Source organism: Eptatretus burgeri, chromosome 1, assembly GCF_056783735.1.
Source record: "Eptatretus burgeri isolate ZD-2024b chromosome 1, Ebu_testis_v1, whole genome shotgun sequence".
Taxonomy (NCBI): domain Eukaryota; kingdom Metazoa; phylum Chordata; class Myxini; order Myxiniformes; family Myxinidae; genus Eptatretus; species Eptatretus burgeri.
Window position 1 is genome coordinate 129,661,891 of NC_140961.1, and position 25,692 is coordinate 129,687,582.

Sequence of the window (25,692 nt, forward strand, 5' to 3'; positions counted from 1 at the left end):
GACAAAGTTTTAACCACTCTTCCCAACTCTCTCTTCCTTATTTGTGGCAATTTCAATTGTCACCATGCAACTTGGCTGGGTATTGGTACCTCTCTCCCCAACCATGGCACGTCAGCAAAAGACTGACACAATCTATGAACATTTCCACCCGGACAACTTCCAATGGCAAATCTGCCCTTCTGGACTAGATTTTGAGTAACTTTCCCACAAATGTCTGCTGCTCTTTCTCTGCTCCAATTGGTTCACCTGATCATGCTTGTGAAAGTCAATTTCTCTCTGGCTCTTCTAAGAGAGCTACGTCAATGCCAGCGAGTCTGGCAGTTCATCGAGCAGATTAGCAGGGACTGCAAAAGCAGCCATCTCTCCCTCTCTCCCCCTTGCCCTCACTCTCTCTCTCCCACCCATATCTACTGACCCTGATGTTAACTCAGCCTGGAAATTCTTCCACAGAATCATGCTGTCTCTCATGCACAGATTCATCCCATATTGTCTTCAATTATCCGACCATTCTTCACGCCCATAAAACACTGAATCATGTGGTGAGGTAATTGCCCTGAAAAAACTGGCCTTCTCTTCCTGGAAAGTAAATCAGACCGAAGCCAATCTCAGTGCATTCCAAAAGGTCCGCAACAAGTGTGTGTCCACTCTCAGAAGAGCCACAAAACAACATCTGCCCATCGTCAAGAATGAACTTTCAAATTTGTCTCCCTCCTCTAAAACCTGGTGGCATCTTGTTAAGTCTGTCTCTGGTGTATGCTCCCCTTCCATCCCTCCCCTCTTCAAATGGCACCATCGCCGACTCCACTCGTGGAAAAGCCGAATACCTCAATTCTGTGCTTGCTTCCAAATCTTGTGTCCCCAACCCTCCACTCTTGGTATCAATCCTTCCTTGTCATACCCAACTGCTCCTGGACTTCATGTCTTTTATACCTGAGAAGGTCAAGAAGTTTCTTTGAACTCTCGACGGCATCAGGCCATGTGTCATAAAAACCTGCTCTGCTGGTCTTGCACATCCTCTCTCTGCCCCTTTCACCCTGTCATTTGTGCTCAGTCATCTTCCATCTGCTTGGAAATTTACCAACATCACTGCACTACATATAAGAGGTGCAAAAACTGATCCCCTCAACTACAGACTTATCACCTTGTTTCCAATCATCAGCAAGGCAATGGAATCGGCATCACAGTTGATATGAAAACCTTCCTTTTCTCCAACAACCTCATCTCAGATCATCAATATGGTTTCAAACCAGGTCACTCCACCTAGGGCATGCTGCTTCTACTCACCCAACAATGGATGTTGACCCTCAATTTCAGACATCAGATCAGGGCTGTCTCTCTGGACATATCTCATGCTTTTGATACAGTCTGGCATCCTGCCTTACTCTCCAAACTCTCTGCCAATGGGATTCAAGGCCACCTGCACACATGGCTTACTAACTTCCTCTACTCTCGTAGCCAACGTGTGCCATTCAATGGAATCCTTTCATCTCCTCTCCCTGTCAAGACTGGAGTGCCCCAAGGCAGTGTTCAGGACCTGTTCCTGATCTCCATTAATGATCTCTCTGACTCTCTGGAAAATCCTCTATCTAAATGCTGATGTTGCCACCCTCTGCCTGACATTCCTCCTCATCCTTCAGACAGGCAGGCTGCAGCCTCTTCCCTTTCTTCAGACCCTGAAAAATCACAAATTGGTAAAATATTTGGAATATGTCTTTAAATCCTGACAAATCTCTCACTCTCACTATCTCTCTCCGACGGACCAGCTGGCAAACCCTCACATCTACTTTTGTCACAATACTCTTGAGGAGGTTCAGTCATTCAAACTCCTGGGTCCCACTATCAGCCATGATCTTTCTTCGACAAACCACATTTCAACGTTGGCCTCCAACGCCAGCTGTGGACTGGGCATCCTCCATCGTAAAAAGTCCTTCCTTGGCACACCTGAACTATCCACCTACAAGACCTTCATCTGCAACTTGATGGAGTACTGCTCTCCCCCCTGGGCTGGCTCCTCTCTACCTCACATTTTGCTCAGCTTGACGCCATGGAAACCAAAGCCTTCAAGATCATTGGAATCTCCCATGTTAAAGTTGAATCTATGAGCTTATCACCTCGCCATCACAGACAGGTCGGTGGTCTCTCTGTCTTCTACCGCCTCCTTTTTGGCCTTGCACCTTCTGCTCTTTCCATGCTTTGTCCCCCTGGGTTTCTTTGGGGCTCACACGGTCCACCTTCAGCCCTCTTCTGGTAAAACTACCTAAATCCAGGATCACTGCTCACCTCCTCTCATTTGTTCCTCTTTTTTCCGCACCTGTGGAATTAACTTAAATCTCATCCATCCCTCCAGGTCTTCAAGACAGCTGTTCACTACCATCTCAGATTGTCCCCAATCCAAAACCAGGATCTTTTCTACCCTCGTTAAACCACCCAAATCCCTCCTAATTTTTCAGTTTTTCCTCCTTGGACTTTCCTTCTCCATGCATGCATATTTATCTCCACCACCGAAGGTGGAGGAGGTTATGTTTTCACCCCAATTTGTCTGTTTGGTTGTTTGGCTGTGTGCAGGATATCTCAAAAAGTTGTGGACGTATCTGGATGAAATGTTGTGGACAGATTGGAGGTGTAACAAAGACAAAATGATTAGATTTTGGTGAAGATCCGGATCTGGATCTGACGACAAAATTTTTTTTTTTAAGTGATTCTTCACCATTGAGAGATCGTGCTAAATTAATATATAGCATGATAACTCAAAAAGTTGTGGACAGATTCGGATGAAACTTGGTGGAGAGGTTAGGTGTGTGGCAAGGACTAATTGATTCAATTTCCATGAAGATCCGGATCTGGATACGAGAATTATTTAATTTTTTAAGTGATTCTTCATGACCATTGCGAGATAGGGCCAAAAACGTAATGGGCCTCATTTGTCCTCGTGGATCAGACATTGTGAGGAGGAGGTATGCGCTCTACCGAGTGCCCTTCTATACATCCTGTTTTTGTCACGTCCTGATCCGTTCAGTGTGCTAGCTCTTCACAAGCCTCAACTTTGTATACAAAAAAGGTCCAATTAGCAGCGTGAAATAGACAAGTGGAGAGCTTCATTCAAAGAATGGTGATTTGTGGAGAGTACCCAAATCCGAAATGGCATGCACTTTAGTGGGGGCCAGGTTTGACCACCTGGAGTCAGAGTTGTGCACAGCCAATACCGGGATGACACCAATACTATTCTGGGTACTATGTGCTTAGTTTCCACCATATCACGTAAACACACAGGTGGGTGCCCAGGTGCCATGACTAGGAATGAGATTATCACAACTTTTCACCAGAGAAGCCATGAGTCATGTTTCACCCTTCAGCAATGCCATCACTACGTTTCAGCAGAGTGAACTAGACAAGTGGAGCATACTCATTTAATAAGCATACTCATTAAAATCTAAGTAAGGTAGGGGTCTTTCATCTGAGAGTGGTTCATACATACAATGGTCTCTGTGGAAAGGTCATGCCAGTAGAGGCAGTGGATAGGTTTAAATGGGAATTAGATAGCTATCTGGATGCATTGGTATCTGTCGATAGGGATATTGTCAGGACTTGTATATAGCTTGTGTATGGATGGGTGGTGGATACAGGGGTTGATGCAGCACATGCAAGATGGGCCAAATAGCCTCCTCCTGTGACAAAGTTCCTTGTGTGTGTAAGTAATTAGCAGTCTTGTCCTTCCATTAAGGATACCAAAAGGACATCCGTCTAATGAATGTCATGTTAACAAGTCTGAAGTTGAAAGATATAACCATAGAGTGGTTTTAAACTTGGACTAAGACAGGACAAGATTACTAAACATTAGACCCAATGGAAGACTATTCTGTCGTTGAAATGTCAGACTTGATTTTGTCCACATGACCAATGAGTTGGTTTGATGTGCCAAAAATTTCCTTTTTACGCAAATTTTTTACCCAGCCTCACACAATTATTTTTTGATATCAGTTTGGGGCACGTGTAGCCTTTATGGTCCATCAGTGAAGGAAAATTTGTGTGGAGTGCTCGGTTTATAGAAAGGTGTGAATACAATGTGTAAAACTAGAAGGGCACTCGGTAGAGCGCATACCTCCACCATGTAATGCCTGATCCACGAGAAAATATCGAGCCAAATACATTTTTGAGATATCGTGCTATATATCGTTTTTGGCCGGATCTCTCAATGGTGAAAAATTGCTTTAAAAATTCTAGTAGTCAGATCCGGAACCAGATCTTCACCAAAATCTAATCAGTTCGTCCTTGTCACACACCAAACCTGTCCACAAAACTTCATCCGGATCCGTCCAAACTTTTTGAGATATCCTGTAAACAAACAAACAAACAGACAGACAGACAGAGAGGGGTGAAAACATAACCTCCTTCACCTTTGGTGGCAGAGGTAATAAAAGCAAAAAACATGAGAGGTGGTGATCGGAGTGGAGGAAGATTAGTATGGAAAAAGATATTGCAATGTGGACGTGCATCATTTTTCAGTCTATGCCTGCGCAGTATTACTTGGAAGATGTAGTCTCCAGGAGAGACATCTGTGATGTCCACCCACTGACAATCGATGTCATGTCGATACGTGTCGTAGCAGCCGACCGTTATACCTTGCTCTCCAAAGTTGGCACAAGCATAACGTTTGCTGATGCCTGTTAGGAGAAAGATAAATTGAAATCAACTACAACACAACTTAACAAGAGCAAAAGATGCAACATTGAATACTTGGGATCTTGAAGGAATTTGTTTACACTTTATGAACGATTCACTTTTTGTCAAAAATACCTTCACTAAAAATGAGCAATATTTTAATATTTCGATCGGAAATGCATGTAATGAACAGTTTAGAATCAACTTTGCTCAATTAAATGTAAATATACTGTGCAAGTTTAAATATATACAAACAGAAAAGTAAACAGCTGAGGTTATCCATTTGGCAATCGAGAAGTCCTGGAATTTGTTTTTTTTTTAAGGAAGAGTATTTTTCCAAGTGATGAACAGCATTTCGTATCTGTTATAGATGAGGCATTTTAACCTGTTGCTTTGCTGCCAGATTTAATCAAAAAACAACATGTCGTACTTCAAAAACATTCCGCTCTATTCACTCAATAATTTGTCCGAGGTCGTCTTCCACCTGGTTGGAAGTCAGGTAGCATCAGCTTCGTGAACCATCCTTGCTGCTTTCATAAGGTGGAAGCAAAAATCACTTCCGCTTCGTTGCGAAGCTCAGTGTGAGACGCTGTGGTGTGAACCTTCACTTAAAATGAGTGAAATGAAACATTTTGAAAATTTTAACTTATTCTCACTCAGATTTCAACATCACCGTAATGCATTTGTTAAGTTGTTTGAACTTTCTTTATAAAGTACTCGTGCGTGCCCGTACGTGCGTGGCCGTACGTGCAAAAAAAAAAAAAAAAAATTCAAACCGCGAGCCAGAAACAACAACCACACAGCCCGTTCCTTCGCTCTCGTAAACCACGACTGGATTGGGGCATTGTGTTTATCTATAAATGCGGATAAGAAGTCGAGAAATTATTAGAATACAGTAAGTCATCAATATCCGGAAGTGGTGCGTGCCCGTACGGAATGTTCACATCATTCCACGAATTATCGCTTGCATTGAAGTCACAACTGCTGTGATACTTACACACACAGAGTTAATTAAAATCCAAATTAAAATCAAGTTTACCTCCCTGTCTTTGCTTGCCATGACATTCGCTGCCATTGACCATTGCCACTCCTACGCCACGGTAACTAAGGCACCGATCCCCATCGTAACCGGCACGGCCCGTGACGTCATCGTCAGCCGGCTGTGCACCGGCCTACGGAGCCACGCCTACGCAGCAACGTGTCTTGTCATTGGTTTGGTAAATAAATGGCCATAACTTGTGAAGCACTTGTCCGATTAATATCAAACCTTGAAAAGGCACATCCTCAGGTCCCCAGCAATATAGCTGGCAAGTTTCAATTAGATCGGACCAGTAGTTGTCGAGAAACAGCGGTCACAGACACGCACGCACGCACACACACACACACACACACACACACACACACACACACACACACACACACACACACACACACACACACACACACACACACACACACACAGATTGCTGGAATTATAGATAGATAACATAAAACATGTGACGTGAGAATGCGGATCAATGGGATGTGGATGCACATGTTGGTGGATGATTTTAGCAGTACTCTCATTGTTCGACACAAAATGTATGGTACCCTTCCTACTGCATGGTACAAGTACAAGCAGAGTCTCATCCATCATTTGAAAAGATTATCTGAGGAATCGATCCAATTCTCCTAGGAAGAAGCCTCATTGAGCAGAATTGGATTTCAAACATGTGTTGAAAACATTTTGTGATGGTGAATAGGCCGAAGGAACACAGTAACCTGCCAAGGCTTGCACAAAGTCCAGATGTTCACATTATTGAGGCTGTGGGGGTTGTATAGAAACTAACATATGGTCAAACAATGACCAACCAAATTTGATGAATTCTGGGAAACAATACAGGATCGTTTGGAACAATGTTATACAATAGTAAACCGACAGATACATGGCAGAATGAAAATTCTCAAATAATTTTGCAACATAGAAATGTGCTGGATATATACAAAGTGTTTGTTTGCAAGCTCCTTTCCAACATGTGTGCCGTTCATTATGACCTTGGGGTTCTCGTATGTTGATGTTTGCTCATGAGATCTGATTTCACATTAACACAGATTCAGCTGGGACTATTATTCCAGATATGCTTTTTACCTCCACCACTGAAGGTGGATGAGAGGTTATGTTTTCACTGCTGTCTGTTTGTCTGTCTGTGAGCAAGATGTCTCAAAAAGTTATGGACGGATTCGAGAAAAATTGGGGGAACAGATCCGGCTACTGGAATCTTTTCAGCGATTCTTCACGATTGAAAAATAGGGATAAAAATGATACATAGCACGATATCTCAAAAAGTTGTGGATGAGTTGGGGAGATGAGAAGAACAAGCCAATTCGTTTTTGGTGTGTGACAATTAGGATGCAGATCCAGCCCATCAGTGGGATACAAAACGTAAACTTTTCAGCCTGGCGGAGGAACAGTATGTGCTCTACCGAGTGCTGTTCTAGTTTTAAATGTGGATAAAGATTATTCACAGCCAGACTTCAACTTACAATGTGAATCACGAGGAAGTTCCTTTTATCCTCATTGAGCAAACTCAGAGCCCAACATTTGTGGTTCACTTGGATCATAATTCTGCACTGTCTACATCTTGTGTCCATTATATTAGCATGTGTGAAGTATGAAATAAGTTGTGAATAATATTCACAATCCATCCATCCATTGGGACCATACTCTGTGCAGAACGTTGGTGCTGCCAAAGCAGTCTCCTGGGCTATTGGGCACAATCCTGGACGGGTCACCACTCCGACACAGTATACCAGCATGCTGGCACTCATTTTGCCGACCTCAGAAGGATGACAGGCTGAGTAAACCCTACCTAGTATTAATTCAACAGCCAAGCGGGATTTGAACCCAGGACCCTAGGATCCCAAGCCCACCACTAGCCATCAAACCAAAACCAGGATATTCACAATAGAAACAAAAAATGCTCCCAAATATATTCTAAATCCTCAATTATGACTTCTTTGTCAGGTTTCTTTTTGGAAGCGATGATGAAGAATAAATTTAGACAAAACCAAGTTGCTTATAAGTTTCGGCTGATGGCCACATCATGCTGCACTGTTTCGGAATGCTCAAAAAGCTGCATGCCTTGGCAATGCTGTACAGGCCCCCAAATGTGACAATTGTGATGGAGCAGGGACATACTGACTGCTAAAGAAATGAAGCTTTGTAGTGAGGCTGTAGAAGCGCACCAGAACAAAATACCATTACATTTTCATGTAGTGTCTGGAGCATTTCCTTCGTTCCATTTTCCAACATTCCATTTAAAGGGTGTTGTGGTGGCATGTTAGTGAGGATAATGGACTGGCATCCCTGACGGTGCTTGTTCAAACTTGGTGAAAGGAAACAGTGCAAAAGCTTGAATGCACCCGATCCCATGAGGTCTCAGAAATAAATAAGTTTTTCTTTTCGAAGAAGAGCCGTTTAATACCTAAATGGGTGATTTCCATAGAAAGGTGTTTGTTGTTGGCTGAGGGACAGTAGGACGGCTCATTTAGTTGTATGCTTGCCTCCGAGCTACCAGGTGATGGATTTGTTTTCCTGTTAACTCCAATCTAACTAAATAAACTGCAGCCCTTATGCAGTGCCAGCAGGAAAACTGCATCTCGGAGCACACCGTTGTTTATATGGGAATGATGTAAAGCCGGCCGCTCCATCCACATTTCGGTTTGGAGACATTAAAGATCATATTGTATCCCTCAAAGTGTAGGTCATTGTGTGCTGGTACCTTGGCCAAATTCCCTGCCATTAATGTTAAAAGGGTTTGGATGTTAAACTGGATAAAACAAGAACAACAATTGCTTTGCAATACGTCCCCTACCGATGTGATATTTTCAAAGTCCAAAAAGGGCATAACTCTGTGAAAAATTGATGAAATGCCCTGAAACTCGAACCACTTCTGTAACTTATTATAGTAAAGGCATGTACCAAGTTGCAGTTGAATATGTTAATGGGTATGGGAAAAAAGTCTGAAAAACCACAGGTATGACAGACTGAGAGCAAACCTATAGTCCCCTCTGGTGAAACCGGTAGGGGACTAATAAATGTACGAGTTTAGTACACAGGATAATAAATTTCATCATTTAAGTTTATGGAGTGTGAATTAAGCATCTAGGCATTGATAGGCCTAATACCGTTTATGCATCTAGTTTTCCCTGCATAGCCTTGCAAAAGTCCATTAGCAAGTTATTTCAGTTTACCAAGACTTCCTGATGGGTGTAAAAGTATATCTGGTTAAATCCCCTCCCTAAAGGTGGACATGCTTACCATGAATCTCATATCATTGCATACTATGAACCTTACAAAGACAACTGCTTAAGGTGTAATTGTTGATTTGAATATACAAAAAAGTGAGAGGGAGAGTTGACAAGACCATTTAAAGTTTAAACCCATCCCTCCCCGACCCCATCTCCTCCCACTTCCCCAAACCTATCCCAGATCTACTTCTGTATCACATGGAAAAAAAGCTGATAGCATGCTCTGCACTTTATATGCCACTTAAGAATCATCTAAATTCAGTATCGGGGAAAGTGGGGATGTGCTGGTGTGAGGGGGGTTGTAAATTCAATTTGAAATGATTAAAGAAAGTGAAGCATGGAGTATGAGAGAAAATGAAGAGGCTTGAGGTTGTGGATTGAGAAGACCGAGAAAGGAATATAGGATGACGGTTGGGGGGGGGGGGGAGGGTACAGCTCCTCAAACCTGAGGGTAAATAATGGGCTGACAGGATGACCTTGAGGTAGGTACACTCACCTCTAAGCCGTCTAGCCTGGGTTGAAATCCCGACCCAGCTATAAACTGTCATCACAGTGTTTCACAGGCAGGGTGATTCATCAATGTGTGTGCCGTCCCTCGGATGGATGTTAAATGGCTTCCCGCTTGCCAGCATTCATTGGTGGAATTTAAAGATACCATGGTGTCTTTTGCGACAAGTAGGTGACCTATCACCTCTAATGGCCAAATTCCTGTCCTAACCAGTGGAGGGAATTGCATCAGCGGCATAGGCGCAGACATCAGCTAATAATGCTACCCCGCAGCGTTGTGCTGCATACAAACAAAAGTCACCTCGAGGCATCGGTTTTTTTAGAAAGCAAGAAATCTTTGAAATCACAACCCATTTTCATGTGCAGGATTTACCATCTTCGCAGGCTGTGTCTTCAAGGCAAAAACTGGCCTTGTGACCCTCGGCAACCTTCGTACCATTGAGGCTCAGCAAGTCATAATGTGTGAAGACCTCCATGCTGTGGTAGTGCCTGCAAAGCAAAGATAATTAATCTCAGATAGTAAACCTTAATTATTTGTCAGCAGAGTCAATACTCATGCATTGATTCCTATTACTTCACTTTTAGCAAATTTTTGTTAATTCTTGTAGCCTGACTATTCTGACGTCGTACCAAACTGTTGTGCATCAGTAGCTGCGAAATAGTGAGAACTGGTTGGGATATAAAGGATTCTGATCCATAGTCAGGTTTTACTGTTCACATGAAAATGTTCAATGCAGACCAGATGGCAGGGAGGGATGACTTCATGAGAAGGCATGCTGGTGGAGGCTTGGAAAGGAGACTTGTGATTACTGTTGCCTCGAGACCCTCAGATAACGAGTCACACGTGATCAAATGTTTGTGCCATGTTCACACAGACTTGCACCGAGCTGCTAATCCATGGTCCCAGACGGGTTAACTGGTTCGAAGCTCTGACAGACTAACTTGTGTTCACACACACACCTCAGCTCTCAAAACTTGGGAGCTACCCTTCTATGTGAACACTCCTTAAGTTTCATGCAAGTTGTTATTTTACCAATAGAGCTAGAACGGCACTCAGTAGAGTGCATACCTCCGCCAGGCTGAACAGTTTACGTTTTGTATCCCACCGATAGGCCAGATCTGCATCTCGACCAGTGTTTCTCAAGGTGGGGCGTGGCAATATTTTGGTGGGGCATGAGGATTCAGAATTAATGAATTAATATATGATCGCTTTCGAGAGAAAGAGAGAAAGCTAAGAGAAATCGACTGGAAATCACGAAACGTGGTGATTTAAGGCTGAAACTGACAAAATTGGTTCTTCGAATCAAATAAACCTGCAGCCAGTGTCAAGGGCAGGGCTCCCATTGAAGTGAGTAGCAACTGAATAAAATTTGCAATAAAGTTTTAATGAAGCCTTTTGAATACATATGTAGTATATACTGTAGTGTCTCCAATCATAGTGGTGTGTACGATTTTTTTGAAAATCAAAGTGGGGCGTGGGACAAAAAAAGTTGAGAAACACTGATCTAGACCTTAATCAAAATGTAATCGGCTTGTTCTTGTCACCCATCCAACTCATCCGCCTAGTTTTGTCATAAACCGTCCACAACTTTTTTGACATCGTCCTTTATATCATTTTGGCCGTAACTCTTAATGGTGAAAAACCTGTTTAAATTTTTTATTTTCATTCTAGTTTCTGGGTCCAGATCCAGATCTTCCCCCAAATTTTATAAATTCTCCCTTGTTACACACCCAACCTTGCCACCAAGTTTCATCGAAATCCATAACTTTTTGAGATGTTCTGCTCACAGACAGATAAACAGATAGACATACAGATAGTTTTGGATGAAAACATAACCTCGGTCCATCTTCGGTGGTGGAGGTAACAAGGAAATGAAAAGTAGAGTATAAAAAAATTCTTCTTTTATTTTTTAAGGTATGGAAATAAATAAATGTTAAAAAAAAATAATTTAAGTAAAAAATAAATAATTAAAAAAATAAAATTCCAACCAACTAAATGGAAGTTTTTTTTAATTTTTTTTTTTTTTTAAAGAGACAATAACAAAAAAAGTAAAACCTCCACACCCCCTAAAAATACAGACTTTAAAATGGTGTTATTGCGGTATTTTGTTCTTCCCATGCCGAAGCCAGAATGCGAATGGTGTTTCCCCGCTGGATGGCCAAGCTCAGTCGCTGCTTGAACCAGACAAGTTGCCTTATATCGCCAGGAGATGCAACGAGCATTCTACCGATATCACCAATAATGTTGGACTGCTGCACAGGTAAGTACTCTGCTGCACAGACAGGTAAGTATACAAGGAAATTATAAGCGATATCAGTGGACTTTTACTCGAATTACATGAACATTAATAAACGAGAGAAATCAATCCAGCACACGGGATTTTAACCTGTGAGCATGGCATCAGATCACAATTTAATAGGAACATTTAAAGTTTATAATCAGTATCATTTAATTCATCACGAATCAAAATGAATCTCCACTCATGACCTCTCCAATAACTTCTATCGAAGCGTTAATAATACTTTTTATTTTAACTTGATCAACTTCTCATCTCTTCTTTTTCTCCTGCTTCTTCACATCTTCCAACCCTCTCATCCCCTTTTCACTTTTCTTACTTTCCTTACCTTCACTTCTTTATATCTCCCCTTTTCCTTTGAACCTCAACGTCACACTCGGAAGACCGTGGGACCCAGGCTCGCTGTTTTGTGGCTTGCTTGGTAGCTCTAATTACATACTTATATTTTTTAATTCTAAGAATGGGGAACTTGTGCACTGATGTCACTTGACAGCCAAATCAACCGCATCTGGCAACTTGTCGCCAAGCCACAAGAAGTATAGCTCATGCTTGCTTTGTCCAGGCACACGTCGATGTGAATAATTAATATGTTTTTATTGGAATCAAATTTTTCTTTGATCCTACACTGACCAAGTCCTTGGCGATAAATATGGCATCATTTTCAACTTTTTATGATGCGTGGTTTGGGAGGAGATTCAAAACTGACACACAGACATTGGATCTTATTATATAAATTTGCTCAAGGAAATGAAAAGTAAAGTAAAAAATTTTTTATATACTATCGGGAGAGAGAAGCAGATATACTCCAACTATTCCACTATCAATTTCCTTATGCCCATAGAATTATTGTCCATACATGTGACACTGATGCCACACCCAGGCCTGTCGGCTGAGTTTGGGACGGAAGTCAGAACGGCCGATGTTGTAAATCTGGGAGGAAAAGCGAAGGAGGCGTCGTGAGCCGTACGGCCAGCGCATGTCTGCAGCGCTGCTTGCAAGGCAGTTCTCCTCTGCTGCACAGGTAAGTATATGCAGGGGCCTGTCTTCCAGATATGCAGTCTGTTGTACTGCTGCTGCACTCACCACCAGGTCTGGAGCCCCTGCCACACAACACACTTCATAGCATGAAGCACATCGTATGAACCACCTGATACACAGCACATAGCAAAACGTTGGCGTTCAGTTAAGATGTAGAATGGGCTGTTCCAACAACCACGCATGAGATAAGATAACATGCCCTTTATTCCCCCTTCCCTTCAAGCCTTTAACCCTCCCAAGTCCTGCATCCATCAACGAATCCATCTTGTCAACCTTGTCAATGAGGTTATATTACATTTCTACATTGTCAACCTACATTTCCTTTTTCTTATGACTGTGGAATCACTTTCTTATTCCTGTCCAATCATTTTCCCCCTCCAGTGCTTCAAGATGGAGACAGACCATCACCTCGTGCGAATCACAATACATAACTGAGTGCAATTTGTTTTCGACTCTTTCAACTTAATGTGCAAGTGTGTGCTCATGTGACATTCCTTCTCCAACGTGATTACCGGTATGTATGCATCTTGGAATGAATGACATGAACATTACATTATGATTTCACAGTATGGAGGCTGGTGCAGGCCTTATTATTCAGAACTATAAGATCAACTTCAACTTCAGCACCATATGAACAAATACCTGTCGCGGGGAGAGAGAGAGAGAGACAGAGACAGAGACAGAGACAGAGACAGAGACAGAGACAGAGACAGAGACAGAGACAGAGACAGAGACAGAGACAGAGACAGGGGTGGGGGAGGTAGAGGGAGTGGGGAGGGTGGAGGGAGAGGAGGAGGGGGGATTCCAACAGATGTGAGGCCTAGCTAAATGTCCGTCCAAGAGACGGCATACACACTGATGAATCGCCCTGCCTGTGAAATACCAGGTACTGAACTGCAGTCATCCAAGAGTGAACCCCAGAAGGTGATGAAAAGACGTTGACAGGAAGAAAGTCGGAGCTGTAAGAAATTCAAACAGAAAGAAAAGGAACAGGGAATTCAAGCAGAGAAGCTGGAGTAAGACCTGCACGACGCCAAAACACTCACTCCAACTCTCATCGCAGGCAGCCGAGCAGACGAGCGTAACAGCCCAAGGTCAGGTGATGGCATTCGCGTTAACCATAGTGGCTGTTTGTCTGGCTTTTGTCTATCGTGGATGGAGGAGGGTGGTTGCCAACGTCCGTGCATGCCAGGGAGTTATCCTCATCTGGTTGTGAGTAAGCCGGTCGTGGCCTTGTTCCGCCCTCGGCCTGGCGCGCCCAGGAGGTGCAGTTTTGGCTGGGACCGCTGGGCTGTGGCAATGTCTGCCTGCATTTTAGCCGTGGACAGTTTTTCCTGGAGGAGAATACAGGCATCGACTGAGGGAAGATGTGAGAACTCCAGGTTTACCAAATCCTGGAGGTGGATACAGGCTTCTGGTGATGGACCAGAGAACTTTAGGATTACCAGATCCCAGAGTAGGATGTAGGCATCGAACGAGAGTGGATGAGAGAACTCTAGGCCTACCAGATCCCGGAGGAGGATGTAGGCATCGAACAGGACAGGATGAGAGAACTCTAGGACTACCAGATCCCAGAGGAGGTCGGCTTCGCGGAACGAATGAGAAAAATTTGGGTCTGCCGGACCCCGGAGGAAGATATAGGTTACTGGGAGTGGATGAGAGAAATCTAGGTCTACCAGATCCTGGAGGAGGATGTAGGTTACTGGGAGTGGATGAAAGAAATTTGGGTCTACCTTATCCTGGAGGGAGGGTGAGGGGGAGGGGTGCAGGCACAGATCCTGCTGCCTCTTGCAAGAATGTTTGCAGACACAGTTATTGTGACTGATTTGATTCTCTGACAACTCATCGAGGGTGTGCCTCAAGTCTACGATTGCGCTCAAACATTAGCCGGGGTGATATTCAAGATTTTGGAGTGATAGTCAAATTAAAATAAATAAAGAATTCAGAACCTAGGGAGATTGAAAGCAACAAATCCACAGGGATGGATTAAAAGGGTGACCTGGGAATTTAGAAGGGGTGGATGACATGCTTAGACCCCACCAATCTGCGACGACTTACACCTAGAGTAAGGTGCCTTGATGCTTACTGTCCCAAGTGTTCAGTTTTGCTACAAATTTGGACATTGGTAATTAGGATGAGAGCGAGCGAGAGTGACTCAATGGTCAGTAATCGGATTGGTTTAGAAACCAAAAATGGTCTTGTGGAGTTGATGTCTGTAATGTGTAACAAATTGAATTGTTTCAAGAATGAATATGAATTGTAACATGTAAGCAGGCCATGGCAGTAGAGGAACACGATCATCATTTTTGCATTACAATGTTTTAGTAATTGAATGGCAACAGGGGAGGAAATGAGATGTTGGACTGTGTGGGTAGGGAAGATATGTGGGACTGCAGGAATGGATCAACCTCTGGAGGAGCGGTGACTGCGCCCCCCCCCCCCGAGGTAATTTGTCCCTGGCAGCCTATGGTGTCTGGAAATGGAGACCCATTGGATGGTGAGATCTGGTTGGGCGACCAGCAGTAGAGATACCCCTGGCGACCCGTATGAGGCCATGAGAGCCTGGGTGTGTGGAGACCGTCCCCAATGGGGCGTACAGCCAAGGAGCTGTTTGGCTGTCAGGGACAAAATAGTTGAAGGGGGTAGAAGGGGGGGGGCAAAGAAGTTGTAAGTCAGGTGACTTGTTTTTGGACTGTGGGTACCACAAGCAGAAGAGCCCCCATCATTTTTGTTGTATGGTACCTTCCCGCTGCCCAGTTGAGGATCACGCATGTGTGTAATAACATGAAGCCATGGTCTTGCAGGGTTGGAATGAATGATTGATATTGGGTTTACTGTACGTATGTGTGTGAGGATGGTTCACTAAATCCATGTGGATTTTTGGATTAGGTAAATTGGGATGGCTCCGCAGGTCAGATTGGGTACCGTGGCATCCAACGAGGAATGTAGTCTTTCGAAGGGAGTTGTACAAACATTAAAATAAATTTTTGGTTCAGGTTTTGTCAATTATAGTAGGTTTTTGTGTGTGTTCTCTGACATTTTCTACCTGCCCTAGGAGTTAGCAGCGAGGAACCAAGAGCTTTGCAAGTATTTGAATTGTTGTGTTTAAGGGGTGTAAAGCATTAAGGGAAATAGGTAAGTTAGCTATGGCTCACTTCCTACAGCCCCATTTAATTTATTTCATAAACGAATTAGGTGTGAGTCAGTAAGTGGTAAGGCCGGAATGGTAATGCCTGCATTGAACCTTGCAGGAGCTACAGTTCCGGGGAGGGGGCTTTATTACGATTGTGGGGGTAGATGGAAGAACCTAATAGGGAATAGCATTGTGTGGAGTTGCTTGGTCCGTGGACGAGTAGAAAGCTTCTCAATGTAGTAAGTAGGCAATCTGTGAGCTTAAGTGTGACATGTTACCACACAAGGGGTGGTGTGGTGTTAATTAGCTGAGGGAGTAAGAATAAGTTCCCCAGTATATAATTGTCCTCTGTGATGTTTCCCTTTGTTTTTTTTTTATATTTCAAGATCAGCAATAAAGGTGGGGAACACGTCCCTGAAACCACAACAAACAGGCAGAAAGCCTCACCTTCAAAGGTTGACAAGCGAAGTCACGCCCTGAGGGACGATTGATGGGCGTGACTTCAGAAGCTCGCCGAGCTGGAGAAGCCCTGCCTTCCCAGGTTTGGTACGAGCAGGCCACACCCCGGAGGCAGAGGATAAAATAGGACAGAGAAAAGTGGAGTGACAAGGGCAGCTTGTGCATTTACGATGAAGATAGTGGCACATTTTGAGAGGTGAACGATAGGGAGCGCACAGGAGAGGTTGCACATTTTAAAGAAGGAGTTGGCTTAGCATTTTGGGAGAGCCATGATCAGAGTGGAGGCACAAGGTGCATTGTGTTGGAGAGGCGAGAGTGGAGATTGAGCGCACACCAAGGAGGACGACACGGCCATTGAGGTAGTTTGGCTTGTGTGGTGAAGTAAGACGCTGGCCTATTGCTTCTGGTTGGGTCAATGAGGATGATCGGATCACCCGAAGCCGTTACACTGGAGCTTTGAGCCATTATGTGGCGTGCCACTCGCGGATTGCCTGGAGTGTGTTCGTTCCACTACGGGAGAAGCGCCTCCATTCCAGTTCCACAAGGATCAGCTCTGGGCCAAGCTAAGTGCAAGAATAGTTGACAGGAGGGTTTCCCTTTTTATTTTGTTTCCCCGTTGTCTGTATTTGAGTGTGTGTGTAAGGCCTCGACTTTAGGATTTATTTATTTCATATTGTTATCATTTCCTTTTGAGTTATCGTCCTTCGTGAATATTTGTTTTATTTTTCATTAAATGTATTCTTTTTAAGACACTGCAGCATTGTGCTGTCCTGGTGCAGCGCCCCAATGCTGTGCTCCTCCTGGGTGGATCATCTCTCCGCCATTACGGTCCATTAACGCGTGCGCATTAATCTCCTAGTCTCGGTCGTAGCCTTCATGGGAGAAGCTTTGCCATCTATCCAGGTAGGATTATAACCCCCTGCACATGACAATATAGTACATATATTTTCATATATGTACCCAACTACTCCTCGACACTGCATCTTTCCCACTTGAAAAGGTGGAGAGGTTTCTGGCTAACCTCAACTCTGATTCCATGACAGACCCAGATGTCATCAGTGCACATATCCAAAAACCTGTTCTGCTGCTCATCCTCTTTCTGGTCTGTTCACATGGTCATTCTCTCTGGGTCAGTTAATGTCTGCCTGAAAGTTAGCCAACATCCTCGTCTTCATCATTGATCTTTCTGCATGATTCCCTGTAAAATCTTGCCTATCTCTCTGCTGATGATTCCATGCTCTGCCATATCATTACTCATGCTTCAGACAAGCAGACAGGAGCCTCTTCCCTCTCTGCAGACCATGATATAATCAGGAGCTGGTCCAAATTTGGAATATGTCTTTCAACCCCGCGAAATCCCACACACTCACCTTGTCTCTCCAAAAGGACCATCTGTCAAACACTGCCATCTACTACCTCAACAAATCATTTGAAGATGTTAAGTCACTCAAACGTTTGGGTCTCACCATCAGCCATGATTTTTCTTTGGCAGATCATGTTTCCAAGATGGCTTCCAAAGCCAGCCACCAAGTGGGCATCAATCCTTCATCATGCAAGGTCTTAGCCAGTCTGAACTTTTGACAACTTTAAAAAAAACTTCCACTTATTGTGGTGGCAGGATTTCATGCTTTCAACTGGCTATTTGACAACTTGGAAGGTCTTCATTGGCAGCTTGATGGAGTACTGCACCTGCCTCATACCTTGCCCTTCTTGACACCATAGAAAGGCATTCAAAATCATTGGGATCTCCAATGATGAAGCTGGGTGTCTAGGCCTGTTAGTTTTGCATCACAGACAGGTTGCTGGCATCACTGTATTCTACTGCCTCTTGTTTTGTCTTGCATCCTCTGCTTCTAACAGGCAAGCAGTCTTGGGGGATTTCAATGCATAGACTGGAACTGATAGAGATGGTTATGAGACATGTGTTGGTCCCCATGGGTCTGGAACTGTGAACCAGAATAGCACAAAGTTCCTTGACTTTGCAAGAAGTCATGGAGTTGGTGTGGCTGGTTCATGGTTTCAGTACCTACAGGCTCATCACTGCACTTGGTATTCCAACACTGGTGGTGTGGCAAAGGAGATTGACCATGTGCTCGTTGATAGTCACTGGAGGATGATCCAGAACTGCAGGGTCTACCAGAGTGCTCAGTTCCTCAATACTGACCACAGGCTTGTAGCAACTCTGAAGTTGCAGCTCAAATCCAAGACCATGGTACCATCCCAGCCTCGGCTTGATGTTGACACGCTCAGGGATAAGAGAGTAACTGAGGAGTTTGCGAACAAGTTGAGTGGGGATCTGGAGGGTTCTGCTTATTTTAGGGAATCCTGATGGGTTGTGGAGTGCCTTCAAAACTACCATCCTTGATGTTGTTGGTGGTTGTCTTGGAACCCACTATTAGATGAAGCGGAACTTTGTCTTCCGGATGACAATGGATACCATTGTCCAGCGTCGCAGGGCCAGGCTTAATGGCAGAACTGAGTTATTCAGGGAGCTGAGTCGTAAAACTGTCGGCGTGCTGAAGGCAGACAAGGAGACCAATGTGAGAGAAATCTGTGAAGGGGTAGAGCATCACCTGTGGTCTAGTGATTCTCATCCTGCTTATAGAGGAATCTGTGCATTGCATTCCTCCAAGCCCATCCCTCAGTGCACTGCAATTAGAGCAGAGGGTGATGAGCTCTGCACACAGGAGTCTGAAATGAAAGCCAGCTGGCTGGATACTTTGAGTGGCTGCACCAGGCTTACCCATCAGCTGTTGAGTTGGATGTCAGGGGTATTACTATCCCCAATTGCTGACCCTCCAATCAACTGTGAACTGCTTTCATTTGTGTAAACAAAGGCTGCAGTGAACCAGTTGAAAGGAGGTAAAGCCCCTGGGATCTGTGGCATCCATACTGAATTTCTCAAGGCTAGTGGAAATGCTGTACTCCTGTCATCGCATGCAGTTCTCTGCTCTGTTTTGAGCACAGGCATTGTCCCAACTGACTGGAAGAGGGGCCTTGTTGTCCCTCTCTGGAAAGGCAAGGGTGATCGCCAGAACTGCAACAACCACTGAGGGGTGACGGGCAAAATCTTTACTCGGATAATTCTTGTTCTTGATAAGGTTTGCGACCATCTGCTTGAACACCAGCACCCAGAGTAGTCGGGCTTCACACCAAAGAGAACAATTGACCGAATCCTTGCTCATAAGGTCATCACCAAACGCAGATGAGAGTTTCAGTTCAGCAGAGGATCCTCGCAGCCTATGTTGATCTCCACAAAGTGTTTGATTCAGTGAATCGAGATTCCCTCTGGAGGATTCTCGATATTCGGGGGTGCAACGAAAACTGATTCAACCTGCATTCCTCCTTTTTGGTTGGATAAGACTGCAGAGACTCAGAGGTTGATGTGACTGCCAACATATTGTTGTGGGCCGGGTATCGGTGGCGAGCACGACCGCGAGTTGGAGCAGCAGAGTCGACTCCACCGAACACCCGGAATTCAGATTGTTACCATCGGATAACTCCGAAGGTACGGGTCCCTTACAGGACCGTGAATCGTCAATAATTCAACTACGTGGTACAAGGTTATTTGCCAAACTTCAAAATACCTAGAGGCCCACGTGGCGAGTTACCAAGGAATTCACACCCTCGACGGAGCTCGAACGGGACGAGCCGTTTCCGTGCTCGACCCGTGCGTAACCCGAGCTGATGGTTACCGAGGTCCCGTCGGTCCAAATGCACAACTACAGCAGCAACGGCCTTTTTAATCACCCAACACACACCGTGATAAACCAATCAAGGAAAGGACAAGGACGAGCTGAAACATTCAACAATAGGGGTATTTATTAACAATAATCGGGCAAACGAGGGAAGCACGTAAGGGCAGAGTTATCATGACTACGCAATGCAAGTATGTACAAGGCACTTAAACAATTCCTACTTATACACTGGGCCCACAGACACATACACACACACACACAAAAAAAAATGGACCCAAATGGTCTTTATTCGGCTGGGAGTCAGGACGGCTGGCTACCAGGCGCGAGGGCACAGCTGGAGGTCCAGCCCTTCCCGGAGCTCTGGTCGCCAAAAGACAGACCAGGGCAGCCAGACGCAGACCAGCGCCAGCGGCAAGATGAGATCAGGGAACCAGGCCAGTGACAAGATGAGATCAGAGAACCAGCGATGAGAAGAGATCAGACCACGCGCTCGACAGATGCAATCTGAGAACCAGACCAGCGTCGAGATGCGATCAGAGAACCAGACCACGCGCTCGAGCTGACGGGGCGCAAAAATATTTGTTCTTTCTTTTGTCGTCCTTCTCAGGCGCGGTCCGCTCATGCGTGGCCTGCTCTCATTGGGTGGACCGTCTGTCGCGGCTCCGCCTTCTTGCAAAGGACCGCCTCAGCTCTGATCCGCTCGTCGCCCATTGGCCGCAAAATGACGCATTCTCTCATTTGGCGCCAGGCAAGAACGAAACGCTTCCTGAGCACGCGAACAGTGCGGACAATTCCTCGAGCAGTGTTGTTGTTGGCGGTCATAAGTGTAAAAATCCTATCTTTAAAATAACTTCGCAGTGCATGTCCACATAATTCCCATTAGACACAGGGGATGGATTCTAACTAGAAACACATACTTATCGAAATAACTAAGCTATGGGGACGACTGTCTGTCTGTGTGCACAAGGCTTCCAAATTCGTAACACTGCCCCCTCCCCTTTTTACAGACTCTTCCCGAGTCGTCAAATTTGCGTGTGACCAGCATGTGTAAGTTTTCCCCTAGTACATTTTACCTTCGGATCCCTGAGTGCGACTTTTTCATACATGTCCCAAAAATATATAACCTAATGTGCTGCGTAACGAACTAACAGACTCGCACAGACGACTTGACTAAAATTGCCGGTGCTGCGACAGACAACAGGTGGGTCAAACTTATTTTCAATTTTACCTAATATTTACACTAACCATGGCCCAGGACCTGTGATCTGTGGGGAAAAAGGCACAGCAAATCAGTCATTTTTGTGTGGGTGAGTGCACAGCAGCTGAAGGTCAGTCATCCTCAGGGCCTGCTCAAAAGGTCCCCCTTGAGTATTTCAGTGAACTTTCTTCTCTATTTCTTTCATACCCCCAGCTGCTGGAGGCAACTCACCCTAACACGGCAGGCCATGCGCCGTCCCACAGGCCATTTGAAGTGGCCTTCATGCAGAAGAGGTTGCCAGGCTGCTCAATGCAGTCTCTGGCTCATGGAATTGGATGGAGATGGACTGGAACGTATGCAAGAACAAAAAGTGATGAATGATGGGGCTGCCTGCAGGGCAGTCCTTGCAACACACTCTGAAGGAGATCCTGGAGCACATGGTGATGGTGAACACAGGGGCGATGCAAATAAGGGTAGCAGGCATGGGGTCATGACAGAAGCAGGCAAACAAGGCTTGGCAAATGCGGACCAGGACATGTAGCACAACACAGGCCGGCATGTGAAGCTGGCCGGCCTCTGGTGTCGTTCCGTGAGGTTTGTGGAGGGAGTGTGGTGGTGCCGGTCGCTCCGGCAACAGGCTCGGACCTAACCTACGGACTCCCCCCAACCTATCGCCTTTGCCTGTTTCTGTCCATACCCACTCCCTTAATTTGCAACAACAAAACAAAGAAATTTAGCCCCTCTTTATTTTATTTTATTTTATTATTTATAATTTCTTCTCCCTAACCCCCTTTCTGTCTTTGTCCAGCTAACCTATCCTGTCAACCAAACCGACTCCCAACCCTTAAAATCCTTTTTGGAGGAGAATAGGGAAAGACTAGCGTCCTGTCTCGAGGCCCACCGAAGCCTCAGAATAGCCTCCTACAGATCTCGGCAATCTTTCCCAAGGTGGGTCCAGCGGCCCACAGAGAGCGAAGGGATGGATGATGCGAAGGGGTACATTTCCTAACTATCCTAGCATTTATTAAACTTTAAACTACCCCAGGGCTTTTCCAAACGCCTGACTCTTTAAACTATTATATAGGTTCTAACAACCATGATTCCCGTCGCTTGTGTTGGTGTCCATTATAAATTTGGGCCTTGCCCGCAAATTTTCACTCGTGCCCTTGCGCAGTTTCATAGCTGGGCAGCGTGGCTCACTTGGTAGTGATTCCCCCTCTGCCGAACTATAACGACGGCACCCCTGGGCCCTGAGGCTGTCTCTGAGCCTACCTGCTCCCTATGAACGCGGGGGGTTGCCCTTCCTGGCATTGCCCCCCTCCGATGCCCACGTGGCATTTTGGCGCTTCGGGTCCCATTTCCGACGGGTCGCCCATGGCCACAACACTATCCCGGTCCCTTGGACCCTTGGCCTACTCTAGCCGACTGTCCGGTGCCCGGGGTGCCCTCTACTCGATACTCACCTTTCAACAGCCATGCTCCCAGCCGGTCCATGGACTCCTGCACCCCTCCAAATGGGTTTCGTGCCTTCATACACCACCAACAACAAAACGACCTCCTTTCGGTAAATTTAACAAACCCACTAACGAACATTACACTGACCCCGGGGTTCCTTGGGTGGGATTCACTCCTCCCCCCACTCATTCATTTGCACCATGCATTCCACATTCACTCCACTCACTCACTCACTCGGGCCCGCTGACCCATACTTATTTATCACACTTTCTCCATTTCTCAATTTACACCAACACTCCAACACTCTACCTATGTTCCCCAAACTACCTCGTGCTCCCTCGTCATCCCTTAAACTAATGCACGTTCCATTTAATCTACGTAGCTAAGCTACTTCCCCCACTACACATTCCATGTCTGTCCATGTCTCCCAAAATTCATTTCCCATTCTAAATCTAACCTAAATTCCCACTAACTAGTCCACGGGCCCCATGGAGGACGGCTCATGCCCCCATGAGGCCGATCTAACTGAGCTAAACCCATCCCGCTAACTGGTGCTTCCTTTGCCCAAACAGGATGCTTGCCACATCTCTGCCAGGCCGTGTACTTGAAGCGAAGCTTTTTTAAAATAATTTTTTCTTGCACCGCCAAGGCGGCAGTCGACAGCTTGCCCGTTCGTCCCTTCCATCGGGTGATATGTGCAGCCATGACGTCACCCTGCTAATCACACTGAGCGCTCGCTTCTGCGGGATTCCCCACGTGAGCCAACGTGCGCTGTTCGCGATGACCTCACCCATGCACCGAACCTGCGCGGTTTCCCGTGCAGGCCAGCACGGGCACATCATCCCGAAAACCCGCTCTGCGCGTTCCATGAACTGAACACGCGGCATGCAGCACGTGGAGCTTCGCACACGCGCTCGCATGTGGACCCCTGTTTGCCAAATTCAAACAACCCTCGCCAACATTTTAACCGTCTGCGCGACGGTCTCTTTCGAAACGCGGGACATTTCCGCACCTGAATCCCTCCAAGTAGTCGCGCGCGCGAAGGCTGTTCGCGAAATGCCAAACGGGCCTCATACACGGCATCTCGCGGCACCGGCGGGGTTACCAAAATAACTTTACACGGCGCAGAAGGCTCACCACACCCGTCTGGATTTGGTCCGTCCATTTCCACGCACGCACTCACGCATGCTATTTCACTCATGCTGCTCGCACGTTTCAACACACTCGTACCACTCACACACTCCACCACACACTCCGGGATAATCACTTCGGGGACTCGTGTTACCTCAAGAGGTCCCGGGATCTCTACCCCCCTCCCCGCCCCCCAAACTCTGCATGGCCCCGTTCGTACCATGCACCCGCCTGACCTCGCACGACCCGACCGAACCCACCTGGTTCAAAGGGGCACACCGTCTCCCCTCGTTCCTGTGGGAGGTTAATCCGATGCTCGAACCGGGTCATGAAACATTCCCCATGCTCAACCTCATTGTCCCTCACCAGCTCTATATGTGCTCCTTACACCCCCTGATCTGAATCCGTGAATTTTGTGGAGGCGGAGGGGTTTGAAACCCGCTCCTGACACCAATTTGTTGTGGGCCGAGTATCGGTGGCGAGCACGAACATGAGTTGGAGCAGCAGAGTCGACTCCACTGAACACCCGGAATTCAGATTGTTACCCTCGGATAACTCCGAAGGTACGGGTTCCTTACAGGACCGTGAATCGTCAATAATTCAACCATGTGGTACAGGGTTATTTGTCAAACTTCAAAATACGTAGAGGCCCACGTGGCGAGTTACCGAGGAATTCACAACCTCGACGGAGCTCGAATGGGACGAGCCGTTTCCGTGCTCGACCCGTGCGTAACCCGAGCAGATTGTTACCGAGGTCCCGTCGGTCCAAATGCACAACTACAGCAGCAACGGCCTTTTTAATCACCCAACACGGACCGTGCTAAACCAATGAAGGAAAGGACAAGGACGAGCTGAAACATTCAACAATAGGGGTATTTATTAACAATAATTGGGGGGACGAGGGAAGCACGTAAGGGCAGAGTTATCACGACTACGCAATGCAAGTATGTACAAGGCACTTCAACAATACCTACTTATAGATGGCCCACAGACACATACATGCACACACAAAATAAACGGACCCAAATGGTCTTTATTCAGCTTCCCAGCCGCGGAGGATAGTTCGGCTGGGAGTCAGGACGGCTGGCTATCTGGCCGCGAGCGCGCGGCTGGACGTCCACCCCTTCCTGGAGCTCCGGTTGCCAAAAGACGGACCAGGGCAGCCAGACGCAGACCAGTGCCAGCGGTGAGATGAGATCAGGGAACGCGACCAGCGCCAGCGACGAGATGAGATCAGAGAACCAGCGACGAGACGAGATCAGACCACACGCTCGACAGATGCGATCCGAGATCCAGACCAGCGTCGAGATGCAATCAGAGAACCAGACCAGCATCGAGATGCAATCAGAGAACCAGACCAGTGTCGAGATGCAATCAGAGAACCAGACCAGCGTCGAGATGCGATCAGAGAACCAGACCATGCGCTCGAGTTGACGGGGCAAAAAATATTTGTTGTCCTTTCTTTCGTCGTCCTTCTCGGGCGCAGTCCGCTTATTCGTGGCCTGCTCTCATTCGGCGGACCGCGTGTCGTGGCTCCACCTTCTTGCAAAGGACTGCCCCGGCTCTGATCCGCTTATCGCCTATTGGCCGCAAAATGAAGCACTCTCTCATTTGGCGCCAGGCCAGAACGAAACGCTTCGTGAGCGCGCGAACAATTTCCTCGAGCAGTGTTGTTTTGTCGTTGTCATGTGTAAAAATCCTATCTATAAAATAACTTCGCAGTGCATGTACACGTAATTCCCATTAGACATAGGGGATGGATTCTAACGAGAAACACATACTTATCGAAATAACTAAGCTACGAGGACGGCTGTCTGTCTGTGTGCA

At 46.0% G+C, this 25,692-nt stretch overlaps 1 protein-coding gene and 1 long non-coding RNA gene across 7 annotated transcripts in view; one reads left to right on the forward strand and one right to left on the reverse strand.

Moving 5' to 3' along the window:
* LOC147035409 (uncharacterized) overlaps window positions 1–25,692 on the forward strand; it is a 116,575-nt gene that overhangs the window by 62,287 nt on the left and 28,596 nt on the right. For 2 of the 4 annotated variants that reach the window (XR_015062340.1, XR_015062333.1), the window contains exons 4-6: window positions 11,587–11,717; window positions 12,634–12,774; window positions 13,173–13,305. This is a non-coding gene — a long non-coding RNA (uncharacterized LOC147035409). Of the gene's footprint in view, window positions 1–11,582; window positions 11,718–12,633; window positions 12,775–13,014; window positions 13,077–13,172; window positions 13,306–25,692 lie in introns of all 4 variants that reach the window. The other 2 variants (XR_015062337.1, XR_015062342.1) reach the window with 2 other exon arrangements.
* LOC147035411 (lysyl oxidase homolog 2-like) overlaps window positions 1–25,692 on the reverse strand; it is a 201,714-nt gene that overhangs the window by 12,948 nt on the left and 163,074 nt on the right. The window contains exons 10-12 of one of the 3 annotated variants that reach the window (XM_085897886.1): window positions 12,610–12,853; window positions 9,830–9,945; window positions 4,525–4,661 (exon numbers count right to left, since the gene is read on the reverse strand). In XM_085897886.1, coding sequence (XP_085754012.1) covers window positions 4,525–4,661; window positions 9,830–9,945; window positions 12,610–12,853 — 497 coding nt within the window. Of the gene's footprint in view, window positions 1–4,524; window positions 4,662–9,829; window positions 11,730–12,609; window positions 12,854–25,692 lie in introns of those variants that run through there. The other 2 variants (XM_085897904.1, XM_085897895.1) reach the window with 2 other exon arrangements.